Here is a 26,705-nt window from a genome sequence, read left to right as displayed (position 1 = left end):
CGGGACCTTGCCCCGCTCGGGAGCTTCCTAAGAAAGGTGTTTTCTTCCCACCCGGAACGTCCATCGCGCTCTCCCTCAGGAGACGTCTTCCTCTCCCCTCCGCGCCACCCTGCTTCTGGCCTTTCCCACGGGCTGTGGGATGGGCACCTCCTGAAAAGACACCCCCTTTGGGGGCCAAACTCACCGACCAAAAGAGATAAAAACGCACACGTCCACAATTCTCCACCAAAAGTCCGCGCCTGTTACCGGACGGAAGACGCGACAAAGCATCCCCGAGCCGGACACCGCCCCGCCTCAGGCTCCGCTTGCCCGAAGCCTACTCCGCCGTCACAGCGGAGCAGGACGCCCGCGCTCGCTTTCAAACTGATCCAACATGGCGCTGGCTTGCGGTGCGCATGCGTGGCGCTCGGCGCCTGGGGCAGCTGGGCCAGGGGAGGAGACCGCCAGGAAAAGGGGGAGCTGCGGGGCGTTTGGTAGCACTCCATGCTGGGAAGTGTAGTTTCTCCCTCCTCATCTTTCTGGCTGGGGGTGGGGGTGGGAGTCTCCGGACTGCGTCCCCGTCGCTCCCCAGCACGCGCTCCCCACCTCCGTCACCGCTCTTCAGGGCACTCAGCGCTGACGACAGGCTGTGCTTCCCTCCGCGGGCTTCCCGGGAGTAAGGGGATGAGGTGGGGAAGGAGACTGAGGGGCGCCGGCGGCTGCCATTTGACCTCAGTCTTCCGGCTTTCGGGGCACCCCTTCCCAGGATAAGACGCCGTCTCCAGCTGTGGTTGGAGGGGAAGCTCCTCGGACCACTTCCTTCCCCCCCCCTTCCTCAGTTGCCTCCCACATCCCATTCCTGAGCCCGGCGCTCCCCGGGCTTGCAGCCAGCCCCTCACACTCAGCCTGTGCGGGATTGGAGGAGGGAGTTTGGCCTGGGATGGGATTTAACAAATTCCTGGGGGACCTTGATTCCCAGGGAAGAATGGCAGTGACCCAGCACGGATTTGGGGACCCAGTCAGGCAGCCCAGAAAAAGGGAGATTGTACAAACAGATGTAAAGACCCAGTAACAACATGTGTGAATCTATCTACGAGGCTGGGACAGGATATGAGGTGCGAAGAATCCAGTTTCAACCAAGTGGTGTATCAAAAAAAGATGCCGTCTCAATATTGGTTTATGTTTATTTTCCACTGACCCTATGGGTGAAGATATCCTTGACCATTACTCCACCTGAATATGTTCCAGTTCACCCGACGTTACATCACCAGGTAATGAAACTGCTTTGTTCTCTTCTCACCCTCTCTAGCCCATTAATTTAATCTTTCTTTTTTTTCTTAGCCAATGAAAAAGTCCACAAGCTATAATATTCAGTTAAGGGGTTCAATTAAACACATTTATTGTGCAAGTAAGTGCTAGTGATTTGAAAATGAGTAGAAGCCCCTGCAGGAGTTTATAGTCTAGTGCTCTGTGCCAATAATTGGTGCCTTTTCTATATCACTCAATATCTAGATTGGAAATAAAGAACTGTGTTATATGTGCTGGGAAAAGCACAAGTCAGGGTCTAGTCGGGACTGTTCCTGGCATGAGTTTAAAAAGTTAGACATCTTTATTTACGTTCCACCTGAATGTCTTTTTAACCTGTGCTTCTTTAAGATAATTTCTTAAAGGTTCGTTTCATAAACACTGTTATTAACATTTCTCTTACTATCTTTTTCTTTCATCATGGACATGTATAGCAAATGTTTCCTGATGAGGACATAAAGTAAAAATAAAAGACACTGAGAAAATATAAAGGAAGTGATCAAACATATTGATCTAATTCATGGATCAAAATAATTCTACTTTGTTCCTTCACAGGTTAAGAGATATGGAGATCTCCACAAGGATTTGGAGAAGAGTCCCAATAATTATTAAAATTCTGGACTAGATCTATTAGGAAAGGTAAAGAAACCTAAAGTCTTACTAGGAAAAAGGAGTTGTAATGGTTTACTAAAATAAAGCTTTTCAAATATAGATGTCAAGTAGGTGTTATGTCTTGCTGGAGAACGAGAGAAAGTAGATTTATGATCCAACCTAGAGCTTTAAGTGAGAGTTAATTAAGACACTGTTTTGGTAATTAAACTTTAAGGTTTATTGAGGCAGCTCTTTGGAGAGTTTTTTAATTTTTATTTTATTTATTTATTTTTTAAGATTTTAAGATTTTTTTTTTTTTTTTTATTTATTTATTTGACAGAGAGAGAGATCACAAGTAGGCAGAGAGGCAGGCAGAGAGAGAGGAGGAAGCAGGCTCCCTGCGGAGCAGAGAACCCGATGCGGGGCTCGATCCCAGGACCCTGAGATCATGACCTGAGCCGAAGGCAGTGGCTTAATCCACTGAGCCACCCAGGCTTATTTGACAGAGATCACAAGTAGGCAGAGAGGTGGGGGGACTCAGGCTCCCTGCTGAGCAGAGAGCCCTATGTGGGGCTCGATCCCAGGACCCTGAGATCATGAGCTGAGCTGAAGGCAGAGGCTATAACTCACTGAGCCACCCAGGTGCCTCTGGAGAGTTTTTTAAAAGTTGGATTTAAATGTGTCATTTCAAGAAAAGAAACTAATGTTTCTGGTCATCAAGGAGTCCCACACTGTATCAATCACTTTTTGCATATATATTTTTTAAAGATTTTATTTATTTATTTGACAGATAGAGATCACAAGTAGGGAGAGAGGCAGGCAGAGAGAGAGAGAGGAGGAAGCAGGCTCCCTGCCAAGCAGAGAGCCCGATGCGGGGCTGGATCCCAGGACCCTGGGATCATGACCTGAGCGAAAGGCAGAGGCTTTAGCCCACTGAGCCACCCAGGCGCCCCACACTTTTGCATATATTAACTCACTTAATCCTTATAATGACCCCATGAGGTAGATATTATTATCCCCAATCTATACATGTGAAAATTGAAGTTCAAAGGTTAAGCAATTTATCCAAAATAATATAGTTGGTGGTGAGTGGCCAAGTTAGGATTTGAATCCAACTGTGTGTTGTCACATTCCTTCCACCGTCCAAGCCAGCTTCCCCTAACTGAAAACTAGATAATGAACCAAAGGACCAATGAGACTCCATTTCCCTGAAGTCATTCAGAACAGAAATAGTATCTTACTCGACTGTTTTGCCACAGCTACCTAATCACTAGTAAAGAGTTTTGTAAATATGTTCATATTGAATTGATTTGAACTTGATCTTGTCTGAAGAGGAGACATTTAAACAAAGATACCAATGAAGAGGAATCTGTCATTCATATTTGGGAAGAATGTTACAGGCAGAGGGAACAGCAAGTACAAAGATCCTGAGGTAGGAAGATGCTTGGTTGTGTCTGAGGAACAGCCAGGTCAATATGATTGGAGCTGAGGTGGAAGAGAAGACAGGAGTTGCCTTTGGAGTGGAAGCCAAATGTCAGATCATGTAGTGCCATTGCCCTCACTTTTAAAAGACCAATTCCAAAGAACACATGATTAACAGATTATGATGCTTTACAAGAGAAAAGAAGCATGATGAAGCTGTTGGAAATATTAATGATTTCTTGAATAACTATTATGTGCCAGGTATTGGGATAGGACATTTAAATGTATTATCTCATTTAATCTTCACATTAATTTTACAGTTAGTTATTGTCCCAGAAAATGGAAAAATGGAAATATTAAGTAATGTGGTTCATAATTAGTGGCAGGGACAGGACTTGAGCTTGGTCTTCATGAGTCCAAAACCTACTCTTTGTACTATACCACATTTTCTCATTTGAAAGATTTTGATTAGGGAAGAAGCAATTCATTCATGTAATTAGCAATTATTAAGTAAAAACTAAGTAAAAATAAGTATTGTTCATTACAATGTAACAGATATTATAAAAATAGTACTAAAATGTAATAAAACAGTTTAAAATTGTTTTGTATGGTTATATTCTTACCAGTTGTCTATTTTTACAACTTTGCAGGTAGATGGACTATAAGGCACTTGCCCAAGAAACTGCTCAAGAAGTTTTAGACTACAGTCAAGACACATCAGGCTGGAAAGTGGTTAAGACTTCAGTAAGAAAACAAGTTAGATATGTTTCAAGAGTTTATTTTTTAATGAGAAGTGATTCATAAAGACTTCTAAAAATACTTTCTTTTATGAATCAAAAAAATGTATTTTTACTTTTTGTTTGTTTTTATTTTTCCTTTTTTTCTGTATGTGACAGCTAATTTATTTCTGGATTTTTATTCCCCTTTGAGAAAAAGATAACTGTTTCCAGCAAGGCTTCTAAAAAATTCCATGGAAATCTGTAAGTACAATTTCCCTTTTATAGCCATTTTGAATTTGGTGGCATTGATATATCTAGAACTCAGTGCTACTTCATTAGATATAATGTTGCTTGAAAGTGATCAGGAAATAGAAGTTAATTATAAATCACTGGGTTGAAATATGATATTAGTAAATTAGAGCAATTACATACCAACTAATCATTTTTAAACTTGAAGACAATCAGGAAAAAAAAGTCAAGTGAATAATTCACTAAGGTAGGAAATTTCTAACTCAAGAAATAATTACTATAAAAGCAGATTGGTATTTTCTTGATCATAGAAGTATTTTGTGGCCCTTCAAACATTTCACCTTTCCATTAAATGAATCACTGAAAAATAAAGTTTATCCCAGTTTACTTCTCTGGCTGATCTATGTATTGTTTTCTGAAAGCTGCTTTTAGGGATATTTTTGAGGTTAATGTTATTTCAAATATCATTATACTGAGAGAAATTGTGCTGACATTTTTAATCTTATTCTTTTTTTTTTTTTAAAGATTTTATTTATTTTGTTTGACAGACAGAGATTACAAGTAGGCAGAGAGGCAGGAGAGAGAGAGGAGGAAGCAAGCTCCCTGCTGAGCAGAGAGCCCCATGTGGGGCTCAGTCCCAGGACCCTGGGATCATGACCTGAGCCAAAGGCAGAGGCTTTAACCCACTGAGCCACCCAGGCGCCCCATTATTCTTTTTTTTTTTTTAAGATTTTATTTATTTGACAGAGAGAGAGAGAGAGATCACAAGTAGGCAGAGAGGCAGGCAGAGAGAGAGGGGGAAGCAGGCTCCCTGCTGAGCAGAGAGCCTGATGTGGGGCTCAATCCCAGGACCCTGAAAATAATGACCTGAGCTGAAGGCAAAGGCTTAACCCACTGAGCCACCCACGTGCCCTTTAATCTTATTCTTAAGAGTTGTTCATTCACCGTTCAGGATATCACATTAATGCAAATAGATCATGTGTTATTGGAATCACTTTTTTCCTTGTTTTTATCTTTTACCCTCTAGGAGGGTCAACATAAGCTGTTTACTGATCACAAGTTGTGCTTCAGACCCCCGACCTGATAAAAAATTTTTACCCTTTACAGGTGGATCTGTGTGTGGCTTACAGCCTGCTTTCACAATTCAGCAGTTTTATGATTTTGTCCTGCACTTAGCCAGGGACAGCTAGCTTGAAGTTCTGTAGCTAGTCACTCCTCAGAAGGAACAGTCGTGGGCATATAGATGGTCTTCCAGAACAGCAGCAAAGAGTATGATTTTATTTTAAAGTGGTCAGAATTTTTATGTGTCAGAGATTATATTTCAGTCTCTTAAGCCAGTAAGACTTCAGGTCTTTGTTGATTAATCTATATTCAGCTTGGAAAATGCTTGTAAGTCACCAACCCGTATCTTTCATTGAATGCTTATAAAATAGACAGCCTAGTACATTCACTCCAGTTGTTTCTGAGCAGAGGCAGCCTAGTACATCCAGTATGATTGTTCTGAGTAGGGGCAGCCTAGAACATCTAGTATGATTATTCCTAAATAGGAGCAGTCTGGTACATCCAGTATAATTATTCTGATTGGGCAGTCATTTACATTCACTCTGATTACCCCATAGTCGTGGCAGCCTGGTACATCCAATAAGAATGCTCTGAGTAAGGACATCCCAGTGTATGCACTCTGATTATTCTGCAGAGGAGCAGCCTAGTACATCCAGTCTGATTGCTCAGAGAGGGGCAACCTAGTATAACATCCTTCTGATTTGTTTAATTAGAGACATCCCAGTACATCCTGATTGCTCTGTATGGGGCAGCTTGGGACATCTGATAACTCCTAACCGGGGCATCCTAGTACCTCCATTCTGATTGCTCTGAGTAGGGGCTGCTAAGTACATCCCCTCTTCTTTAGGTAGACACAGCCTGGTACATGCTCTCTGATGCTCTGAGTAGGGGTATCCTACTACATCCGTTCTAATGACTCTAATAGGGGCAGCCTAATGTGTCTGCTCTGATGACTCTGAGTAAAAGCACCCTCATACCTCCATTCTGATATCTTGAATAGGTGCAACAGAAGTCCACTCTGAGTGAGAGCAGTCTGCTGCGTATGCACAGCCCTTCCACACGCCAATCCCCCTGCCAGAGATGAGTGTGATCTTATGTTGTTCCTCTAATTGTATCTCTCCCTGCTTCTGGTCTTCTTGTGCCTTTGCATTAGTTTCACGTAATTCTTCTGATTGTTCACTAACAAAAAAATTTTTTTTCAAAAGTTTCTCCACATTTTATTCCAAATGAAATCCATTTTCTCAGGCACAGCTGAGATGCTGCGGGCTCATTTTGTCTTGCCTTTGCCCCTGAGCAGAACCTGTGCACTATTGCTGGAGCTGAGTGACACCTCCATCCATGAGCAGAAAGGGGATGTGAGGGTGCAATGGGGAGAAATGGTACCATGGCTTCAGCTTGCCCCTCTTGGAGGGGAAGAGGAAATAGGCCCCAGTATTGACTGCCTTGGACAGAGCCCTCACCCTATGAGTAAACTCTGGGTGGGGATAAGGAAGCTCCAGTCTTCTCAGCAGTGCCTTCTGGGCATAGAGTATAATAGCGTGAGCTGAGGGGTGCGAGAATGAGAGATGTCAGTATCCTACCTCTCCTAGGATGAAACCATAGCCCTAGACTGGAGTTAGTGGGGGAGGGAGGTCCTCCTTGGCTTCCAGGGGTGAGGAGGTGTTGGCCAGAAGCCGATTGTGGCTCAAATGCTACAGTCTTTTCCTACCTAGATTTAGTAGATTTTCTTGAATAATTGTTTCTCCATTTCCTGCATGCCCTTAGGTCATTTTCTAGAGAATTTAAATAGTTGTTTCTTTAATTTTCATCAGTTCTTTCACTATGGAGGAGGGTTTACTAAAATCTTTACACAGCTACTCTGAAAATCCCACCTCCAACCCTAATAATAATATAGGATATGACAAAAATATGATCACTAAAAACCCGTGACTGTTTTATCATCTTACAGATGCTTCCCCAAGTTTATAATTCTAGTGTGCCAAAATAGACTCTTTACATTATTTTTCTCCTCCCTCATCCTCCTACTTACTTTCTTGGCATTCATTCACAAAAATCATAAAAGACTATAAAGTGCCTTGGAGACATTAAAATTGATATGTTGATACAAATCCACACATACTAAAAGGTTTCTGCTGCAGCCTGAAAGCTTCGTGAAATGTATGGTCTGTAAAAAGTGTAACTTAATGTATACCAATCTATCAGTTATTCCATGTACCAGCTAAAGTTTTCCGGAAACTGTAAAAGACAAGAGAAAATAGTTAAAATATTTTTAATTTGACCTGAAGTCACTTCACGGTATAATGCGAACAAAGCTTTATTATAGATCATAATAAAATATCTAATGAGCTGTTCATCTTAATGATCAATACATATAAGAATATAGTTCTTAGATTCAAGTATGACAAAATTGATATCTCTGAAGAGCCTTGAACCCAGTAGATACTGAATTGTTCATTGAGTGATAGACTCAAGTACTCCACTTGATCTTAGCCAAAAGGCCAAAAAGCGATTAGACTCAAGTACTCAATACACATAAATGTTTTGTGTTTTCAAATAGGCTTGATATTTACATATTTTTAAAAGCCACAAACTCTAATATACCTCCAATTAGTGAATTAAGAAAAGGTAATTTCTGAGTAGTAGCCTGTCCTCTGCCCAAGACACAACTTTAACTGTGTTTTATAATCTTCCAAAAAACAAAATAATTTCTGCCTTGTAGTCATATAATACCTGTAACTTATATTTTTCTAACCTTTATGAATGACTGGAAAATAAACAAGTCAGCCAATGAGTAGATGGCCTAAACCAGGGGTAGAGAGTAAGTAAATATTTTAGGCTTTGTAGCTGCTCTGGTCTCTGTTGCAACTACTTAGCTCTGCCATTATAGCATAGCAGCACAATGCATAAATGGATAATACATTGTTGTGCCTTACAGCACAAAGGCACTAACATTAGTAGACAAACAATACATTAATGAGTGAGTATAGCTGTGTTTCAGTAAAACTAATTACAAAAACAGAAAGTAGTCTAGACTTGACCCATAGACCATAGGTTGCCAAACCCTGTCCTAAACAGTAGATATGAAAAATCTCAAATCCTCGAATGCTGATAAACTTACATATATGTTAGGGACCCTTCCCTAAATCAAATGAGATAGTCAACACTTTCTTATAATACAGGCTTTGTGTTAGGTTACCACAAGTGAGGCTAAGCTATGATGTTGGTTAGGTGTAGTAAATGTGTTTTTGACTTAAGAAACTTTCAATTTACAATGGTTTAATCTCAGTGTAACCTCATTGTAAATCAAGGAAGATCTGTATATATTAGTTAGAAATATAAAAAGTTAAAAAATACAAAAAGTTTCAAAACTTTTTATCTTCAAAGTTTATAGTATAATTAAAGAGAGAACAGATTAATAAAAAAATCCATGGTAATATATACAAATCCCTTCATAGTTTTATACTTAAATTTTAACTGTATTATATTTGATTTCTTTTTCACAGGACCTGATAATTTTTCAGGTTGTTTTCTCACATCTTACTCAGAGCTTAACAATAAACTCGTAAAAACTTTATAGATCTGAAGAAAGGAAACATTACAAAGTAAGGAAATTTGAGGGGCGCCTGGGTAGCTCAGTGGTTAAGCAGCAGACTTCAGCTCAGGTCATGATCCCACGGTCCTGGGATCAAGTCCCACATCAGGCTCTGTGCTCAGCAGGGAGCCTGCTTCTTTCTCTGCCTGCTGCTCCCTTGCTTGTTGTGCTCTGTCTTTCTCTCTCTCTGACAAATAAATAAATAAAATCTTTAAAAAAAAAAAAAGGAAATTTGAAGCTATCTCATAAAGAATATTAAGGACTGAGATTTAAAGAGAAATTAACATACAAAGAAATAGTCAAATGAATTCCTTATTTGTTTGCCAAATCATAAAAACAAAGTTTCAGTTTCAAAGTTGTAAGTTTCATTTACAAATATGACAATTATTTAGGCTAATAATAGTATTTGGTTTTTATCTCATTTCCCCCAGGACTTTTAACATTTTAGAGGTTTAGAAATTTTGGTTTTACTTAAACGTATCCTCTCAGTTTGAAAATAATCATTAACAGGGAGAAAGGGACAGCCAGTATCATTCAGACTTCATTTTTATTCAACAACCTTCTGCTAAATAGTGAGTTTTAATCCAGTTTTCTCACATTGTCTTAATTCCATTGATGGATAACCATATCTGATTTCAGTGATGGACTTATCCAAGTCCTGACATCTTAAAAATGAATGAAATTCAAAAGTCACTGTCTATGAACAAGGTTCAGTTGTAACACAGACATGCCCATTCACGCTATATTGTCTCTGGCTGCTTCACTGCCACCCTAGCAAAGCCGAATAGTTGCAACACAGATCATGTGGCCAGCGAAGTCTGAATTATTTACCATCTGGCCTGAAAAATTTGCTGATTACTGCTTTAGACACATTACATCCTTAAATTAAGAATTGGGGCTACAAGATAATGTGTAACCACACAAACTTCTCATCAGTTACTTTGGCTTATGATAAATACGGCAGCCAAATATTTATGAAAAAGATTTTAGAAAAATCCTAAAAGAAAGTAGCCCCCTCTAAAAAGACAACTATAAACAGTATAAACAAGATTTGTAGAAAAATATATTTTGAAATAATTTATATTATTACAGTGATTATTTAAATAAACCTGGCTACTTCCAGTTGAATATTACTGTTTTGAATTGCTGATACTACTTTCAGGTGTTCTTTCCTGTTTGCTAAATTAGCCTTCTTTTTTTTTTTTTAAGATTTTGTTTATTTATTTGGCAGAAAGAGATCACAAGCAGGCACAGAGGCAGGCAAGGGGTGGGAGGAAGCAGGCTCCCTGCTGAGCAGAGAGCCCGATGTGGGGCTCGATCCCAGGACCCTGAGATCATGACCTGAGCTGAAGGCAGAGGCTTTAACCCACTGAGCCACCCAGGCGCCCATAATTTTATTTAAAAAAAAAAAAAAAGATTTTATTTATTTATTTGACAGAGATCACAAGCCGGCAGAGAGGCAGACAGAGAGAGAGGAGGAAGCAGGCTCCCTGCTGAAAGCAGAGAAATTAGCCTTCTTTATACTATGATAACATTATATTTTGAGCCTAGGCAAAGCTTGTTTAATTTTGATTTTCTCTATTTTGTTAACTGCAGATATCGTGTCGAAGGAATAATCCCAGAATCAACAGCTAAACTGTCTGATTTCCTCTACAAACCTGAAAACAGAGTTACATGGGATAAATCATTGAAGGTGTACAATATGGTACACAGGATTGATTCGGTAATTTGTTGTCTGATATTGGATTTTTATTATATCAATATATGTTTAGTTCTATTGGTGATTTGAGCATATTAAACCTGTATGATGTAGACACTGATGTCTACATGTATATTTTATAGGCTCGCATCGAAAGCTTTATATAAGTCTTAAAACTTCCCTCTTTATTAGTCAAAAGTTTAATTTTAATTAGCTTGATTCTGTTGTAAAGGCTTAGCATGTCCTGAATCTAGCTGGCTTTTGCAGATGTGTGTCTTTGCTCTTGAGGGGGTTTTTGTGTGTGTGTGTTTTTTTTAAAGATTTATTTATTTATTTGACAGAGATCCCAAGTAGTCAGAGAGGCAAGCAGAGAGAGAGGAGGAAGCAGGCTCCCCGCTGAGCAGAGAGCCTGATGTGGGACTCGATCCCAGGACCCTGAGATCATGAACTGAGCCGAAGGCAGAGGCTTTAACCCATTGAGCCACCCAGGCGCCCCTAGTCTTGAACTTTATGTATTCATCTCCTCCATTAGATGGAAAAACATTGTTGATTTTCCTATCCTTGTTGATGGGAAGTCAGTAGATTTATCTTAATTATAATACATTAGATAACAGGAATAATGCAGACACATACTGTAGGGACTTAAGAGCAAACAGCACATAACTTTTCTCAAGAGTAAGGATACAGTATAGAATAAAATAATATGATTGTAGTTTCAGCAATGCTTTATCTCAAATACTTTATCTCAATTAAATAGTTGAAGAGGAAGAATAAAAACAAAGAAAAGAAAAATATAGGTAATTAGAGTAGAAAGTTTAAGTCATAGAGGTGAGAGAAAAGAAGACTGAATTTGAGAGAATTAGGGTAGCACACTATAGACCTCTTATTTATTAAGACTGCTATACTTTGTGGTATGTACATTATACCTCAATAAGCTGATTGTATTTATAAATTTTTAAATATATATAATTTATATATAAATATAAATATAAAAATATATAATATAATTATATAAATATAAATTTATAAATATTTATATATAATAAAAAGATTGTATTTATTTATTTGAGACAGAGGGAGGGAGCACAAGTGGTGGGAAAGGGTAAAGGGAGAGGGAGAAGCAGACTCCCCGCCAAGCAAGGAGTCCAGTGTGGGGCTTAATCCCAGGAACCTGAGATCATCACCTGAGCCAAAGGCAGATGCTTAACCAATTGAGCCACACAGGTGCCCCTCAATAAGCTGTTTTGAAAAATTGAGTCATAAAGCAGACTATTAGGATTTTCACAAACAATTGCATTTGTAAAATGCCAGGTCTTTGGTCCTTCGTGTCTCCAAGCCACGTTCCACACATCAAAACAAATGTCTCATATATCTGCCATCACCTTATCATTTACTTAGATTCTGTAGGTGAGGTCATCTGGGTGGCTCAGATGGTTAAGCATCTGTCTTCGGCTCAGGTCATGATCTTCAGGTCCTGGGATGGAGCCCTATGTCGGGTTCCCTGCTCAGCAGGAAGTCTGCTTCTCCCTCTGCTTCTCCCCACTGCTCCTGCTCTCTCTCTGTATCTCTCTGTCTCAAATGAATAAATAAAATCTTTAAAAAAAAAATTCTGGGAATGGCTGGGTGGCTTAGTTGGTTGGGCGGCTGCCTTCAGCTCGGGTCATGATCTCAGGGTCCTGGGATCGAGTCCCACATCGGGCTCTCTGCTCGGCAGGGAGCCTGCTTCCCTCTCACTCTGCCTGCCTCTCTGCCTACTTGTATCTCTCTCTGTCAAATAAATAAAATCTTAAAAAAAAAAAATTTGTTTTAAAGCTTGGGAGTGGGGAGAGGTTGTAGAAAAGCCAAGGAAAGTAAATGTTTCGTTTTGTAGGAGGATCCTGAAGTTCTTATCCACAAAAAATACACCTTTCCACTACCCTCTTGGGATTTAAACATTCAGTTTGAGAAACATAGTCCATCAGAAATTAAAATTCAAACGTTGGACTGTTTCTTTCATGACTGATTGTACAGTTCAATTCATACTTCATATATTTCTGCTATTGCTGCAAGTCAGCTTTAATAATGGAAAGAATACTAGATTTGGCATCAGAAACCTGGCAACAGATCAGAGAAATTATGTGATTTGCCCAAGGTCACCACAGCCAGTACGTAGTAGAATCATGGCTTAACACTTGATCTCCAGATTCCAAATTCTGTGTCGTTTCCAATATACTGCGTATCTCTAAGTAGCATTACACTGTAAGAAATACTTTACCTTCCTATGAATATAATAGTATGAGTCTCCAGGCATGTGTTTTAACTAATTCATTCACCCCCATTAGTGAGGGAAGGATTCCTGCTCTAGGGCTATGGGGGTGATCAAACACATGTCATCCAACACTAGACAATCTGGTCAAAAGCAATGCATTAATCCTTAGTCACAGCCTGGGAGAGGAGGACTGTTCCCACTTTGTTAAATTGGCATTTGTTAAATGGAGCAAAGGGTCCCAGATGGTGAACCACGTTTCAACAAAAGACCACAAGAGAAATCGAAATGAGAAGTTTATTACTCACAAGTCCATGGCACACCTCTAGGAGCCACGTGGGGAGGTCAAGACAGGGTGCAGGCAGAGCAGTAGGATCTGAGGCACCACGGTGCTAAACCAATGTATTTTTCAGAATATATTGTGTAGCCAGTGTGGACTGGTAGAAATAGTACTGTCCTGGGAATCAGGAACAGGGTTCCAGTTCTGTACTTACCTCTAGTTTTGCATGATTTAATCTCTTAGTCTTCAATTTCTTCATCTAAAAATTTAGAGTGGATGACAAGATTACATTCTAAATTTTCTGTACTTAATTCCTGACTAGATACATGATTTGCAAATCATATTTCTCCCACTCTGTACATTGCCTTTTCATTTTATTTATGGTTTCCTTTGCTATGCAGAGCTTTTTAGTTTGATGTAGTCCTACTTGTTTATTTCTGCTTTTTTTTTACCTTGCACTTATAATTATAGATCTGATGTTCCTCAAACACAGAAAATGCAAGCTGATTTGATGATAAGTTCTTACAGCTTCAAAGCCCTGCTTTTTCTGAATAGTAGCTAACCGTATACAGTGAAATTCTTTGGGAAGCGATACAAAGAATAGATATCAAATAACTGTTGGAATCTTTATGGTTTAATTTGTTCCAGGACACTTTCATATGTCATACCATTACACAGAGTTTTGCCATGGGCTCAATTTCCCCCCGAGACTTTATCGACTTAGTGTACTTCAAGCGCTACGAAGGGAATATGGATATTATCAGTTGTAAGTTGAAACATTTTGCCCACATTTGGAATTAGTATGAGACATTAATAAATGTGTTTTCCTTTAACCCACAGTTTGGAAAATACTGTGTTTTCAGTTTTTACCTTTTTATTTTCTTAGTGAGACCAATAAACATATGTATAATACAGGCCAAGAATCCTGACATTTTACCCAATGCTGGAGGTGCCATTTCCATCAGTCAATAATTATGGCATCTCTTGCTTGGTATTTTTGTAGCTTGTACCATGCTACACTGCGTATAGAGAGATACTTGCAGGTAAAAATCTCACAGCATATGTTTAAAAACTACTAAGACACAAAGTTAATCTTTGGATATATTATGTTGTATTTGAATTGTATAGAATGGGCATATCCAGTAAGTGATAAAATTCCTTAAGAAATTTTCATTAGACAATCCTTTACATAAATGTGCTTATGTTTCTTTTAGAAATTAGAGATTTTGATATATCCTTTGCCCTCCCAAAAATGTATCACTAGGTAAAATGCAAATGTGTAATCATTTCCTAACTTTCTTTATTCACTTAAAACGTACCAGTTCATACCACAATGTTCTTTGGACTCAGATAAATGCGGTAACTCCTGGTGAAGGGACTTGGTAGGACAGTAGCCTAGAGCCCTGTTTTTCTCCAGATTTCAGTTAAATGTCACCATTCCTATCTGAATAGCCTTCTCTAGTGTAAATTTCTTGGGGATAGGACAGTTAAGTGCTGTTAATTATTATTTTCCAACAAGGTTTCAGTTGCTCTGCTCTGTCTCTGAGACTCTAAGTTTCAGAGTCCAGACTGCGTCATCATTCTGCTAACAGCGCTCACTCAAACACAGTTCTGTGGCAGCATGCCAGTAAGGCCTGAGATTCAGCGCTTCTCTGTAGGTGTGTCTTGTAGTTTCACACAGTTGTCATTGAGCTGTCCCCTTCTTACCTGAGAACACATAAATTTTATTCACTGTCTACAGCACAAAATACTGTGTCTGAATTGTAGATCTGTTATTTTCCGTATTTTGAAGTAGACCATTTCAATCTCATTTTTAGTGTCAAAGGGAAGGTAAAAAAGAATTACGGAAATTAAAATAAACAAATAGTGGTAGTACTCAATGACTCAGTGATCAGTACCAAATCTGCTTTGAGCAATTTTCTTTAAACGAATTTTTGATGAATACTGAGTTTTCTTCTTAATGTTCTCCCATTTGTTGTTTAACTCACAATGCGGCTTGCTTTGAGCTAAATATTTTGTGTGCATTATTTCACCAGTGACAAAACTAAAGTTCACAGAAATTAAGTTCCATAGCTAAAAAGCACCTGAACCAGAATTAAATCTCAAGTCTTCCGACTTTCCAAAATCTGTGCTGTCATACCACATGCCTCACGAAAGACCCATACTTATTTGTGGAATATAACAATAACAACAAAAGTTTTAAAGAAAAACAAGGACAATCTACATATTTTAAACAGACAAAAAAATATGTTAAAATCACCTCTGGCAGCACCCGTATGCCAACACAGAGGGCTCTGTTAAGATGATAAATACATCATGAATGTGAAAAATGCATTCAGCCACATTCGTCTCTAAAGCTGTTCCTAAGCTAGTGTTTAACATTGCATTTCCCAGAGAATTGATTGCTTATATTAAAATCATATAGAAAAATCCATCTTCTCTGACAAAAGCAGGATTCAGTTGCACAGAAAAAACAAATATGTATATATATACATATATATATATTTTAAAAGATTTTATTTGTTTATTCGACAGAGAGAGATGACAAGTAGGCAGAGAGAGAGAGAGAGAGAGAGAAGCAGGCCCCCTGCTGAGCAGCGAGCTTGATGCAGGACTTGATCCTAGGACTCTGGGATCATGACCCGAGCCAAAGGCAGAGGCTTAACCCCCTGAGCCACCCAGGCACCCAAAAAACAAATATATTTTTAAAAAATAGTTTTAGAGTATATGTAATTATCATAAACAATCATAATCAAATCACCTCCCTTTTACATTCACATACAATATAGTTATGCTGCGTAATTCCTAAAACAAGCTGTACTGATTTTTAATTATACTTTGAATTAGCTACAGGGAATTGGCAGAAAAGAACTTTTTTTTTTTAAGATGTATTTATTTATGTTACAGAGAGAGTTCAGGGAGAGGGGAGAGAAAATCCCAAGCAGACTTCATGCTGGATTTGGAACCTGTCCCAGGGCTCGGTCCCAGGACCCTGAGATCATGACCTGAGCTGGATGCTTAACCATCAGGTGCTCCAGCAGAAAAGAGCATTTAAACTATCTTTATTGATAGACAAAATAACCATGTCAAATATTTTATTTAGAAGATGATTAACATGTTGTACATAAATGTTGAATCACATATATTGTACACCTGAAACTAATATTCCACTGTACGTTAACCAACTGCAATTCAAATAAAAACTTAAAATATAAATAAGTAGATTAAGAAGAATGTAATCTTTAAAAAACAATAATAATGATTCACCAAAAAAAGTATCTATAAACCCACTATCCTAATGAAATAGTCTTTTCCTTTGTGATTTCTTCTTTTGTTTCAAATCTCAGAGAGTAACTAAACGATACTTTTCATACTTTTCCTTATATGTAAAAGGTAATGGTATCTTTAGAGATAATAGCATGAGAAAATTTGAGAGGACAGTAGTGCTCATACTGGCATTTTCTCATTTTTGGTCTATATACAAGCATATTACAAACATGTGGGTATATATGTATAAAACTAATATCAGTACTGATAATAACTAAATTAAATTAAATGTATATCATCTATCTTTTAAAATATGCTACTTGAAATAGAATCTTTGTGAAATAGGCTTCATTTTAATTTTTTTTTAATCACGTAGCTAACAGTGTGGATTTTCCAGCATATCCTCCATCTTCAAGTTATGTCCGTGGTTATAACCATGCTTGCGGCTATATATGTTCTCCTCTGCAAGAGTAAGTGTTACTTGCATTTATTTATTTTATTTTAACAAGTTTTTTAGCTCAATTTGTTATTTCTAACTCATTGGTAGAAGTGTGTGCCAGCATATTCTGTTAAGAAAAAAAATTGCCCCTAAATGCAATTAAAAAAATAATTTTTATAAGTATTTTCATCACCAGAATGGATAATTCCCTATAAAGTATGATTTGAGGTCTCTGGGACTAGTCACACTTACACATTCTCTCTATCCCCTCACCCCCAGTGAACCTTAACCTGATGACTTATATTTCTCCATTTGAGTTACTTCTGTGAATTATTAAGGACTTTTTGTAAATTAAAAATGTATTTCCCGGGGCGCCTGAGTGGCTCAGTGGATTAAAGCCTCTGCCTTCGGCTCAGGTCATGATACCAGGATCCTGGGATCGAGCCCCGCATCGGGCTCTCTGCTCCGCAGGGAACCTGCTTCCTCCTCTCTCTCTGCCTGCCTCTCTGCCTGCCTCTCTGCCTACTTGTGATCTCTGTCTATCAAGTAAATAAATAAAATCTTAAAAAAAAAAAATATATATATATATATATTTCCCTAGAATCATAATACACTCACATTTATCAGCCATGAATGCTTTACCTTAAGTGAATTCTTTCCAGTGGACTGCCTACAAATACCTACAATAGGTAAATTTGGAAAGAGCTAGAGAAATCAGAGGAGTCACTGCCTATAGGTGACCAAACTAGGGATAAATGGTAACATAAAGTACACATATTTTGTAAATGTATGTATATTAATTCAATACATTAAGTTTTAGTTTTTGCTAAATGATTTTATACAAATAATAGCTATTGGCACATAAAATCATATGAAATTTTATATTGGCCAGATATGAACCTCTCATTTGGAGGAGAAAAAAAAAATGTAAAGAAAGTAAAAATCAAATTACATTTTAGACTATATTCCTTAATGTTTTCTCTACTGAATAAGAGAACTAAAAGAAATTCACAATTACGTACCATTGATGCAGATGGTGTCATTGGTGGTCTTTCTACCCACCTATCAATTTTGAATCTATGGTCAAGACTTTATTCTCCATAGCAGGAGAAAACAAAACAAGGATTACTGCTTCAGGTCAGTTGGATACATCAGTGGTTGGCAGGGACTGTATTTGGGAAGCTACACATTCTGATGTGTGTTTCACAGGCTAAGTCCCCTTCTTGCATCTTGTCAACTTTCCCTTTCCACTGCAAAAAACAGGGGACAAAAGCTCTGATGTGGATATCCCATCAAGGATGGGAGCTCTGCCTAGCATGCTGTTAGAGGAAAAGACACAGTCTCATCCGTGGTCTCAGAGAAAGGTGCTGACAAAAGTGATTCTCTTACACCTTCTCTTTCCATGCAGCACAATATTTTGGGCAGCCAACATTTGTAAACAAGTTATATAGTAAACTTATAGAACTTATTATCAGTAGTGAAGGTACTGTTTAGTAAATACTAGGAAGGTTTTTTTGAAGTGCGTAAAGCCCTAGCAAACTCAAATAGAGATTTAAGACCTTTTCAACAGCTAGTAAATATACTCAGTCTAGCCACCTGAGGCGCTATAAAAATAGTCTACACTCTCCATAGACAAGAGTATAGGAAAATGGACTCCTGGTTTGCTGGAGGAGTGGTCTTCATATCCCTGCAAAAAAATTTTGTAAAACTGTACTCTGCCTTGCACATTTTTATGTTGATATTAAAATTTTTCATAGGATTAAATTATGAGGGTGCAATTTTCAGCACTCTAAATATTGACACTCTAAAAAAAAGTGTTCTGTCATTCTTGTAAGCATACCCAATAAACTCTAAATACCATAATAACTAGAAACCTACCATAACTATCAATTTCAAAATACATACAAACTGTCAGAAATTTACATCATTGATTTCTCCTTATTCCCACATTCTTTCTTTTTTCCTCATATAATTTAATCCTAATAGAATATATTTTATTATTTGAGTTCTTTTATTCTTTTATTTTTATTTATTTATTTTTAAAGATTTTATTTATTTATTTGACAGAGAGATCACAAATAGACAGAGAGGCAGGCAGAGAGAGAGGGGAAAGCAGGCTCCCTGCCGAGCAGAGAGCCCGATGCGGGACTCGATCCCAGGACCCTGAGATCATGACCTGGGCCGTAGGCAGCGGCTTAACCCACTGAGCCACCCAGGCGCCCCCTTTTATTCTTTTATTAATCACCCTGTCATTTTTCTTTGAAAAGAATATTTAATTTAAAAATCCATTTTATTTCCTGTGACCTTAAGTATCTTAAATGTTACAAAATATATGTGTGTACTTGATTAAATTATTATTACATGACCAAAATAAAAAATATATGACCAAATGTGATGTGACTATTAAGTATAAAAGCAAAGTTATTGAAAACACACCTTTTATTATTAGCAAAACTTAGATAGCATTTACGTTGTACCAGGAACTTTATAAACAATTTACATGTATTGATTCCTTTGGTCCTCCCAATAACCTCATGAAGTAGGTAGTACTACTATCTCCATTTTGCAGGAAAAAAAATGGAAGTCCAAAGAGATTAAGTAATTTTCTCAAGGTTAAACATAGATAATAGCAAAGCTCAGCTTCAGAACAATGCAAACTGGTTCCAGAGTCCATGCTTCTAACAATTACAGTTCATTTAATTGTGTATTAGTAATACTAATAAAATAAGATAGCTTAGGTGTGGTACAAAAACAATGAATCTTGGAACATTGAAAAAATAAAAACAAAAAAACAAAACAAAAAAAAATGAGCTAGCACTTACTATTGTCTATTCCTATGTCACATTTTTATGAATGTAAGCAGTGAGAAAATTTGTTTGCATAAATAAGTGGGATAAAATGAAAAGAGTATAATTCCAGGACTTTCATTAAATGCCTTGAATTCTTTTGTGTTATATACCATAAAGTACATAGTGACCTATAACCAAAAAATATTTTTAATGACCTATCAGCTGACAACCAAGTTAGATCCTTAAATTTTATTGAAAACAAAGAATTGACATGACTTGGTAAGGATTTGTTACCCAATCCTTAGTCCTTCACTTTCTGTCATTCACTTTTTTATATGTCAGAGTAAAACACCATAGTATCATTTGGTACTATTCAGGGAAGATGACAGTTCTGTAAAGCAACAGAAGGATGATATGAACAGGCTAGTGGGAAAGAAGAAGCCTACATCTCCATCAGAGATGGTCTCAGATCAGTTTGGGGAAGAGGTACATACGGAAGTTAGAGATATGAAAATTTATTCCTTTAGACGTTATTCATCCTCTTGCACCCTTTGGAAAGTCTTCACATACTCCAGTTTGAAGATTACTGGGTTAGAATATAAAATACTACAGTCTTCCTAATGTCATTTGGAAAGAATATTTCAAAATGTTAAATGCACAAAACCTTTGACCTAGAAATTCCATGTATTTGATGTTTTATTTCAGCTTTATTTATAGTGGCAAAAAGTGAAGAAAAAACCCAAATGATAATCAATAAAGGACTGGTTACATAGAGAATGAAATACTCTATGCAGTCATAAAAAACAAACAGATACGTATGTATTAACAGAAGGAAATGCATGATATCCTATTAAGAGGGAAAATAAAACTAGTTGGAGAGGGGTGCCTGGGTGGCTCAGTGGGTTAAGCCTCTGCCTTCAGCTCAGGTCATGATCCCAGAGTCGGGGGATCGAGACCTGCATCAGCCTCTCTGCTCATCAGGGAGCCTGCTTCCTCCCTCCCTGCCTCTCTGCCTACTTGTGATCTCCGTCTGTCAAATAAATAAATAAACTCTTAAAAAAAAAAAAAAAAACGAGTTGGAGAAATATATTATCTCATTTTTATAAAAACAAAAATGTATGGGGTAGGTATACATATATATGTATGCTATCTTTGTATATACAGAGACAATAATCTAATAAAACACAGTTAAAAGTATGAGTAGTGATTAGCTCTGGGGAACAGAATAATTATGAAAATTCTGTATTTAAATTTTTATAAGCATACATTAATTTTGTAATTTAAAGAAGTTAACAAAATGACAAAAAGGAAAAGATGGCTGAAGGCTATAACGTATAACCTGACTAAATAGTTTTATGTAAAATGTCTATGGGTGCAAATCACTCTGCCCTTTTTTGTATCCTTCCTTCCTCCCTTCCTTCAGTAACTGTCCTATCATAAGCACTTTGGAGGGAATCCATGGTTGAATGAGATAAGAATCTTGCTTTCTATCAACCTGTAAATTCAGTAAATAAATCTAAAAATCTCTTTTAACTCTTCCTTTGTTTACAGGAACCCAGCACATTCCAAACTAGTGATGTTTATCCAGACAGAAATGAGAGGAAAATTGTCCCCATCAATAATTGAAGCAACCATGCCTTCCAACTTAGTAAGCTTCATCCTCAATGCAAAAGATGGGATAAAGGCGCTCAGATCTCCAGCAGGACGTGGATACCATCATAGCGGTCACTCATCATTCCTAAAGAAGTGAGGCCATAGAAAAGCTTGTGTGTCAGTTACTGCAGTTTACTTCCAAGTCAGTGTGCATAAATCCTGTTCAACTATTCTAAACAGTATCCTTGTACAAATTACAGAAGGTACTTTGTGGAAATAAGAACTCATAGTTGTACAAGAGAATAGCATTAAATATAGTTTTTAATCTCATATAAGAATGATGTTCATAACAAGTGTTCTTTATTTTGTTTAAAGATTTTATTTATTTGACAGAGAGAGAGAGATCACAAGTAGGCAGAGAAGCAGGCAGAGGGAGAGGGGGAAGCAAGCTCCCTCCTGAGCAGAGAGCCTGATTCAGGGCTCTTTCCCAGGACTCTGAGACCATGAACTGAGCTGAAGGTAGGGACTTAACCCACTGTGCCACCTAGATGCCCCCATAACAAGTTTTCTTAATGTCCTTTTATCTATTGCTTTTTTCCCCCTGGAAAATGCTCTGCAAAAAGATCGTAAGAAAACATACACAGAAGTCAGCACTAATTAAAAATTAAAATATATTTTAAATTGGTTTTCTTTGCTTACTGCTTAAATTGACCATTGTAGGAGACATGAACATAACACTTGAAAAGAATTCCAATAGAATGTATGAAGAATGATATCTAAAATTTAAAATTGAATGAGTCATGAATCAATTTCTTGTTCTGGCCAAGATGTAGTAACTCATTCTTCCCAAATCCTTCCTCTTTTTTTTTTTTTTTAAAGATTTTTATTTATTTATTTGACAGAGAGAGACACAGTGAGAGAGGGAACACAAGCAGAGGGAGTAGGAGAGGGAGAACTAGGCTTCCTGTTGAGCAAGGAGCCCAATGCGGGGCTCAATCCCAGGACTCTGGGATCAGGACCTGAGCCAAAGGCAGCCACCTAACGACTGAGCCACTCAGGTGACCCCAAATCCTTCCTCTTAAAACTAAAAGACTCTGCATATAAGCATAGGAAGATTTTAAAGCGTATATAAAAAGAAGAAGGCAAACTGCTAAAGGACTTAGGACTTGAGAAATGACATAGCAGTCATTGTCAGGGTCTCCTTATTGCCTTCCATATATTCCAGACAGCAATCTGGAACCACCACCAGGCGGGAATGACAACAAAAGCTTCGAGAAAAAGCCTGTGCCTCATAGCTGTAGGAATAGCTATGAACAAAAGGGTGGCCCAATGGAACAAAATCTACATACAGCAGCCAAACATCAACCTAAAAACTGCGCGCACTCCCTCTTTGGTTTCATTCGGGCAAAGCAGAGATGATCTTACAGCCAGCTTGTTTCCACCCCACAGAAGCAGCTGGTGGTGCTCTGACAGAGTTGAAAAGTAGCACTATGAGTCCCCTGCCAGGTGGTTTCCGGCTCACCCAGCAGGGAGCTCATTTTCCATCTTCCTCCCAGCCAAAGAAGGTAGTATATCTCTCCTGGGTTAGTGTCAGTTGGGGTCCCATGTCTTCCGCTTGGCAACAGCAAGACTTAGCCAACTAGTACAAAGAAGTGTGGGTCACTCTTCACTTCACTGCCCTTCCCTGATCCCCAGTGTCACCAAGACCCAGGACGCTGCACCTCCATTCCCACCTGGTGTATTCCAGTGGTTTCCCCTCTGCGGTGTGTTGAACGATGGCCTCCAAAAGATCCATTCTTGTCAAATCCCTTCAAATCCCTGGAACCTTGAATGTGACCTTATTTGGAAAAAGGTCTTTGCAGGTACCTAGAATGGAGGACCTAGAATGAGATCATACTGGATTCTTTAAGTGGGTTCAAATCTAGTCATTAAGTGTCCTGTTAAGAGACGCATAAGAGAGAGACAGTGGTGGAGGCAGAAGAGAGTCTGAGATTGGAGCTTTGCAGCCACAAGCCAATAAACACCGAGAGCCACCAGAAGCTGGAAGAGACAAGGAAGATTCTCGCGTAGAGCCTTCAGAGGAGGCTGTTGACACTTTGATTTTAGACTTCTGGTCTCCAGACTATGAGAGAATAAATTTCTGGGTTTTTTTAAGCCACCAAATTGGTGGTAATTTGTTACAGTAGCCAGTTACTTTAGTCAAAATTTAAAATGTATACTCTAGGGAGGACCCTGTGAGGTAAATGAAAAGACAGGCCACAGCCTGGAACAAAATATTTGCAAGGCATTTCTATCAAGGACTTGTATCTAGAATATGTAAAGAACCTTCAAAACTCAAACTCAGCAATACTAAAAAATCCATTAGAGGGGAGCTGGGTGACTTAGTCAGTTAAGGGGTTGACTCTTGATTTCAGCTCAGGTCATGATCTCAGCGTCGTGAGATGGAGCTCCTCCACTGGGCTCTGTGCTCAGCAGGGGGTCTGCTTGAGATTCTCTCTTTCCCCCTCAGCGGCCCCTCCCGCATCTCTAAAATAAATATATCTTTAAAATCTTACTAGAAAATGAACAAAAAACATTTCAGGGAAGAGTACATGTAGATGGCAAATAAGTTCACAAAAAGGTATCCAACATCACTGACCATTATGGTAAATGCAAATAATAACCACATTGAGTTATCAATACACACTTGTCAGAATGGCTAAAATTTAAAAAAAGGGGGGGGGGTTATATCAATGAGGTTCAGAGAAACTGGATCACTAATACATTGCAGGTGGAAATGAAAAATGTATAGCTACACTGAAAAAGAGTACAGCAGTATTTTACAAAATGAAATATTACATTTACTATGCAACCCAACAATTGCATGCTTTATCCTGAGACATGCAAATGCTCATATAAAAACCTGTACACAGGGGCACCTAGTGGCCCAGTTGGTTAAGTGTCTGACTCTTGACTTTGGTTCAGGTCATGGTCTCAGGGCTATGAGACTGGGCCCCGTGTTGGGATCCCTGTTGTGTGTGGAACCTGCTTGAGATTCTCTCTTCCTCTCTCCTTTCCCCTCCCCACCTCAGGTCTCACTCTCTCTCTCTAAAAACAAAACAAAACAGAACCTGTACCCAAATATTCACAGCAGTTTTATTATAAATAGCCCCAAACAGGCCACAACTCACATATCGTTTAAGGGGTAAATAAGCTGTAGTAATATGGATTACTCCTAAGCAATACAAAGAACAATCTATTGATACAATTTAGATGGTCTCAAGGGAATATTGCTGAGTGAAAAAAGCCAGTCTCAAAAGGTTAAGTAGTATATTATTCCATTTATGACGTTCTTGAGCTGACAAAATGATGGATATGGATAACAGAACTAGAGGTTTGCTGGGATCACGGAGGTGAGGGCAGGCAGGGAGGTGGCTGTGGCTTTGAAAGGGTGACAGGAGGGATCCTTGTGATAAACCTGTTCTGTATGTTGACAGTGATGATGGTCGTATGAATCTACATGTGATAAAACTGCACCGAATTGAACACACACATTCATGCATGTACACATAAATGAGAGCACGTAAAACTGGAAATATCTGATTAAAATCAGTGGATTTTACCAATGTGGATTTCCTAATTGTCTTATTATACTACAGTTATGCAAGATATTACCACTGGGGGAGACTGGGTGAAGGAAATATGGCATCTCTCTGCATTATTTTTTTTACAACTACATGCAAGTATACAATTATCTCAAAATTAAAAAATAGAAAAAAATGTAAAAACCTATCCAAACTCCCCCCAAATTGAATGGGTCATAATTATAAACTATAAGGCTATCTCATAGTATCATTTGTTTTTAAAATTTTGATTTTTAATCTATCACAGATCTCATTTTTTACCAATATAAAGCTGGTATGTTTACATTAGAAGTACTTGTTTAACACTCTTTTTTTTTTTAAAGATTTTATTTATTTATTTGACAGAAAGAGAGAGAGATCACAAGTAAGCAGAAAGGCTGGCAGAGAGAAGGGGGAAGCAGGCTCCCCGCTGAGCCCAATGCGGGGCTCAGTCCCAGGAGCCCAAGATCATGACCTGAGCTGAAGGCAGAGGCTTTAACCCACTGAGCCACCCAGGCGCCCCTGTTTAACACTCTTTATAAGCAATTCGTAGTCAAGAGTTTCCAGTCTGGTTGTATGGAATGACTGTTAAGGGGATATTTAGCCCCATGAAAAAGTCTGGTTTTGTTTATAAATATTATATGCCAAATCTCAAATATAGAGAGAGGTACACACCTTTTGGGGAGTTGTGGCTTGAACAGCTTCTGATATTTTACAGAAAATTGTGTCAAAATTCAAGTGTAAGAAGATGCAGAAATACCATTCTCATGAAGAATGATTAAATTTTTCATAGCAAAGTAACTAATTCCTCTAATAATCACCTTCTAGCTTCAGGAGTCCTTCTAGCCTCCCTTGTGTGAGAAAGGATGCACGGAAACCTGACTAGGAGGAGGATGGGAGGGCACAGTGGGAAAGACTCTGGGAAGTATGGAGAAAACCACTGTGATGTTGAAGAGCAGTTTAACTAAAGGAAGTCTCTGACTTCTGTCCCCAGCTCCTTGGATGATGGTCTCCCTAAAACTTGGCAGATTCTGAGTATTTTTCCTTTTCTAACAAAGTTTTCAAAAGATATAAATATGCAATTATACTATGATTTAGAATGTGCCTTATTTTGGCTACTTTTACTGTTTTCCAGTTTAGACTATACTTTCAGAAGAATGTGAGCCTTTTAGCCATAAACACATAAATCACAAAATTAGACATTTTAGTAAAGTATATTTTTCCAAGAAAGACAAATGATTTTTGAAACTGATTCCCCATTACACAAACAGAAAAATAATATATTTTTGAATTTGTACCCTATTTAAGGTAAAATGTAAATAATACCAAAGAAATAATACTAAGTACTATATCTTTGATTCCTTCTCCTTGTCCTGTCATTATCCCCATATATTATGGTGTTTTATCATCTTGATTACCTCTAAATAGGTAGGAATTTTAGAAGGTACCATCTGTAATTAAAAAAATTCCATGTAAAATTTGATAACACCATCATCAAAATAATTGAAAAATAAAAATAGTTTAGCAATTCTGCACTAATAAGTGTTAATGAGGATGTGGAGAAAAGGGAAACCTTGTACACTGTTGGTGGGAATGCCCACTGCTACAGCCACTATGGAAAACAGTATGGAGCATCCTCAAAAAATTAAAAATAAAACTATCATGAAATCTAGTATCTCTATTTCTAGATATTTTCCCCAAAGAAAATGAAAACACTAATTTGAAAAGATATATGTACCCCTTTGTTTGACTGCAGAATTATTTATGATAGACAAGCTATGGAAACAACCTAAATGTCCTTCGAGAGACAAATGGATAAAAAAGATGTGGTACACACACACACACACACACACACACACACTGGACTATGAC

General features: G+C 38.1%; 1 protein-coding gene across 2 annotated transcripts; it reads left to right on the top strand.

Annotated features, from left to right (window-relative positions):
* The first annotated feature begins 298 nt into the window (after positions 1 to 298).
* On the top strand, positions 299 to 25,177 carry STARD6 (StAR related lipid transfer domain containing 6). Of its 2 annotated transcripts, XM_046024641.1 has the most exons (9): positions 299 to 389; positions 1,191 to 1,250; positions 1,840 to 1,923; positions 3,948 to 4,053; positions 4,228 to 4,277; positions 10,516 to 10,642; positions 13,792 to 13,909; positions 16,787 to 16,880; positions 21,190 to 25,177. In XM_046024641.1, the coding sequence occupies exons 4-9, from the start codon at positions 3,952 to 3,954 to the stop codon at positions 21,386 to 21,388; spliced, it is 690 nt and encodes a 229-aa protein (XP_045880597.1). In that variant the 5' UTR covers positions 299 to 389; positions 1,191 to 1,250; positions 1,840 to 1,923; positions 3,948 to 3,951; the 3' UTR covers positions 21,389 to 25,177. The 2 variants fall into 2 exon arrangements, with proteins under 2 accessions (XP_045880597.1, XP_045880598.1); XM_046024642.1 differs by lacking the exon at positions 299 to 389 and having other exon boundaries at positions 396 to 1,250; positions 3,948 to 4,041; positions 21,190 to 25,176.
* Positions 25,178 to 26,705: the final 1,528 nt, after the last annotated feature.

Source organism: Meles meles, chromosome 12 (assembly GCF_922984935.1).
Source record: "Meles meles chromosome 12, mMelMel3.1 paternal haplotype, whole genome shotgun sequence".
Taxonomy (NCBI): domain Eukaryota; kingdom Metazoa; phylum Chordata; class Mammalia; order Carnivora; family Mustelidae; genus Meles; species Meles meles.
This window is presented reverse-complemented; position numbering and strand designations above follow the sequence as displayed.

Excerpts from the sequence above, each read along its gene's own strand:
- STARD6 (XM_046024641.1), top strand. The coding sequence starts at position 3,952 with ATGGACTATAAGGCACTTGCCCAAGAAACTGCTCAAGAAGTTTTAGAC. Across the intron at positions 4,054-4,227 it reads AGACTTCAGTAAGAAAACAA|AAAAAGATAACTGTTTCCAG; the intron begins GTTAGATATGTT and ends TTCCCCTTTGAG. Across the intron at positions 16,881-21,189 it reads ATATGTTCTCCTCTGCAAGA|GAACCCAGCACATTCCAAAC; the intron begins GTAAGTGTTACT and ends CTTTGTTTACAG.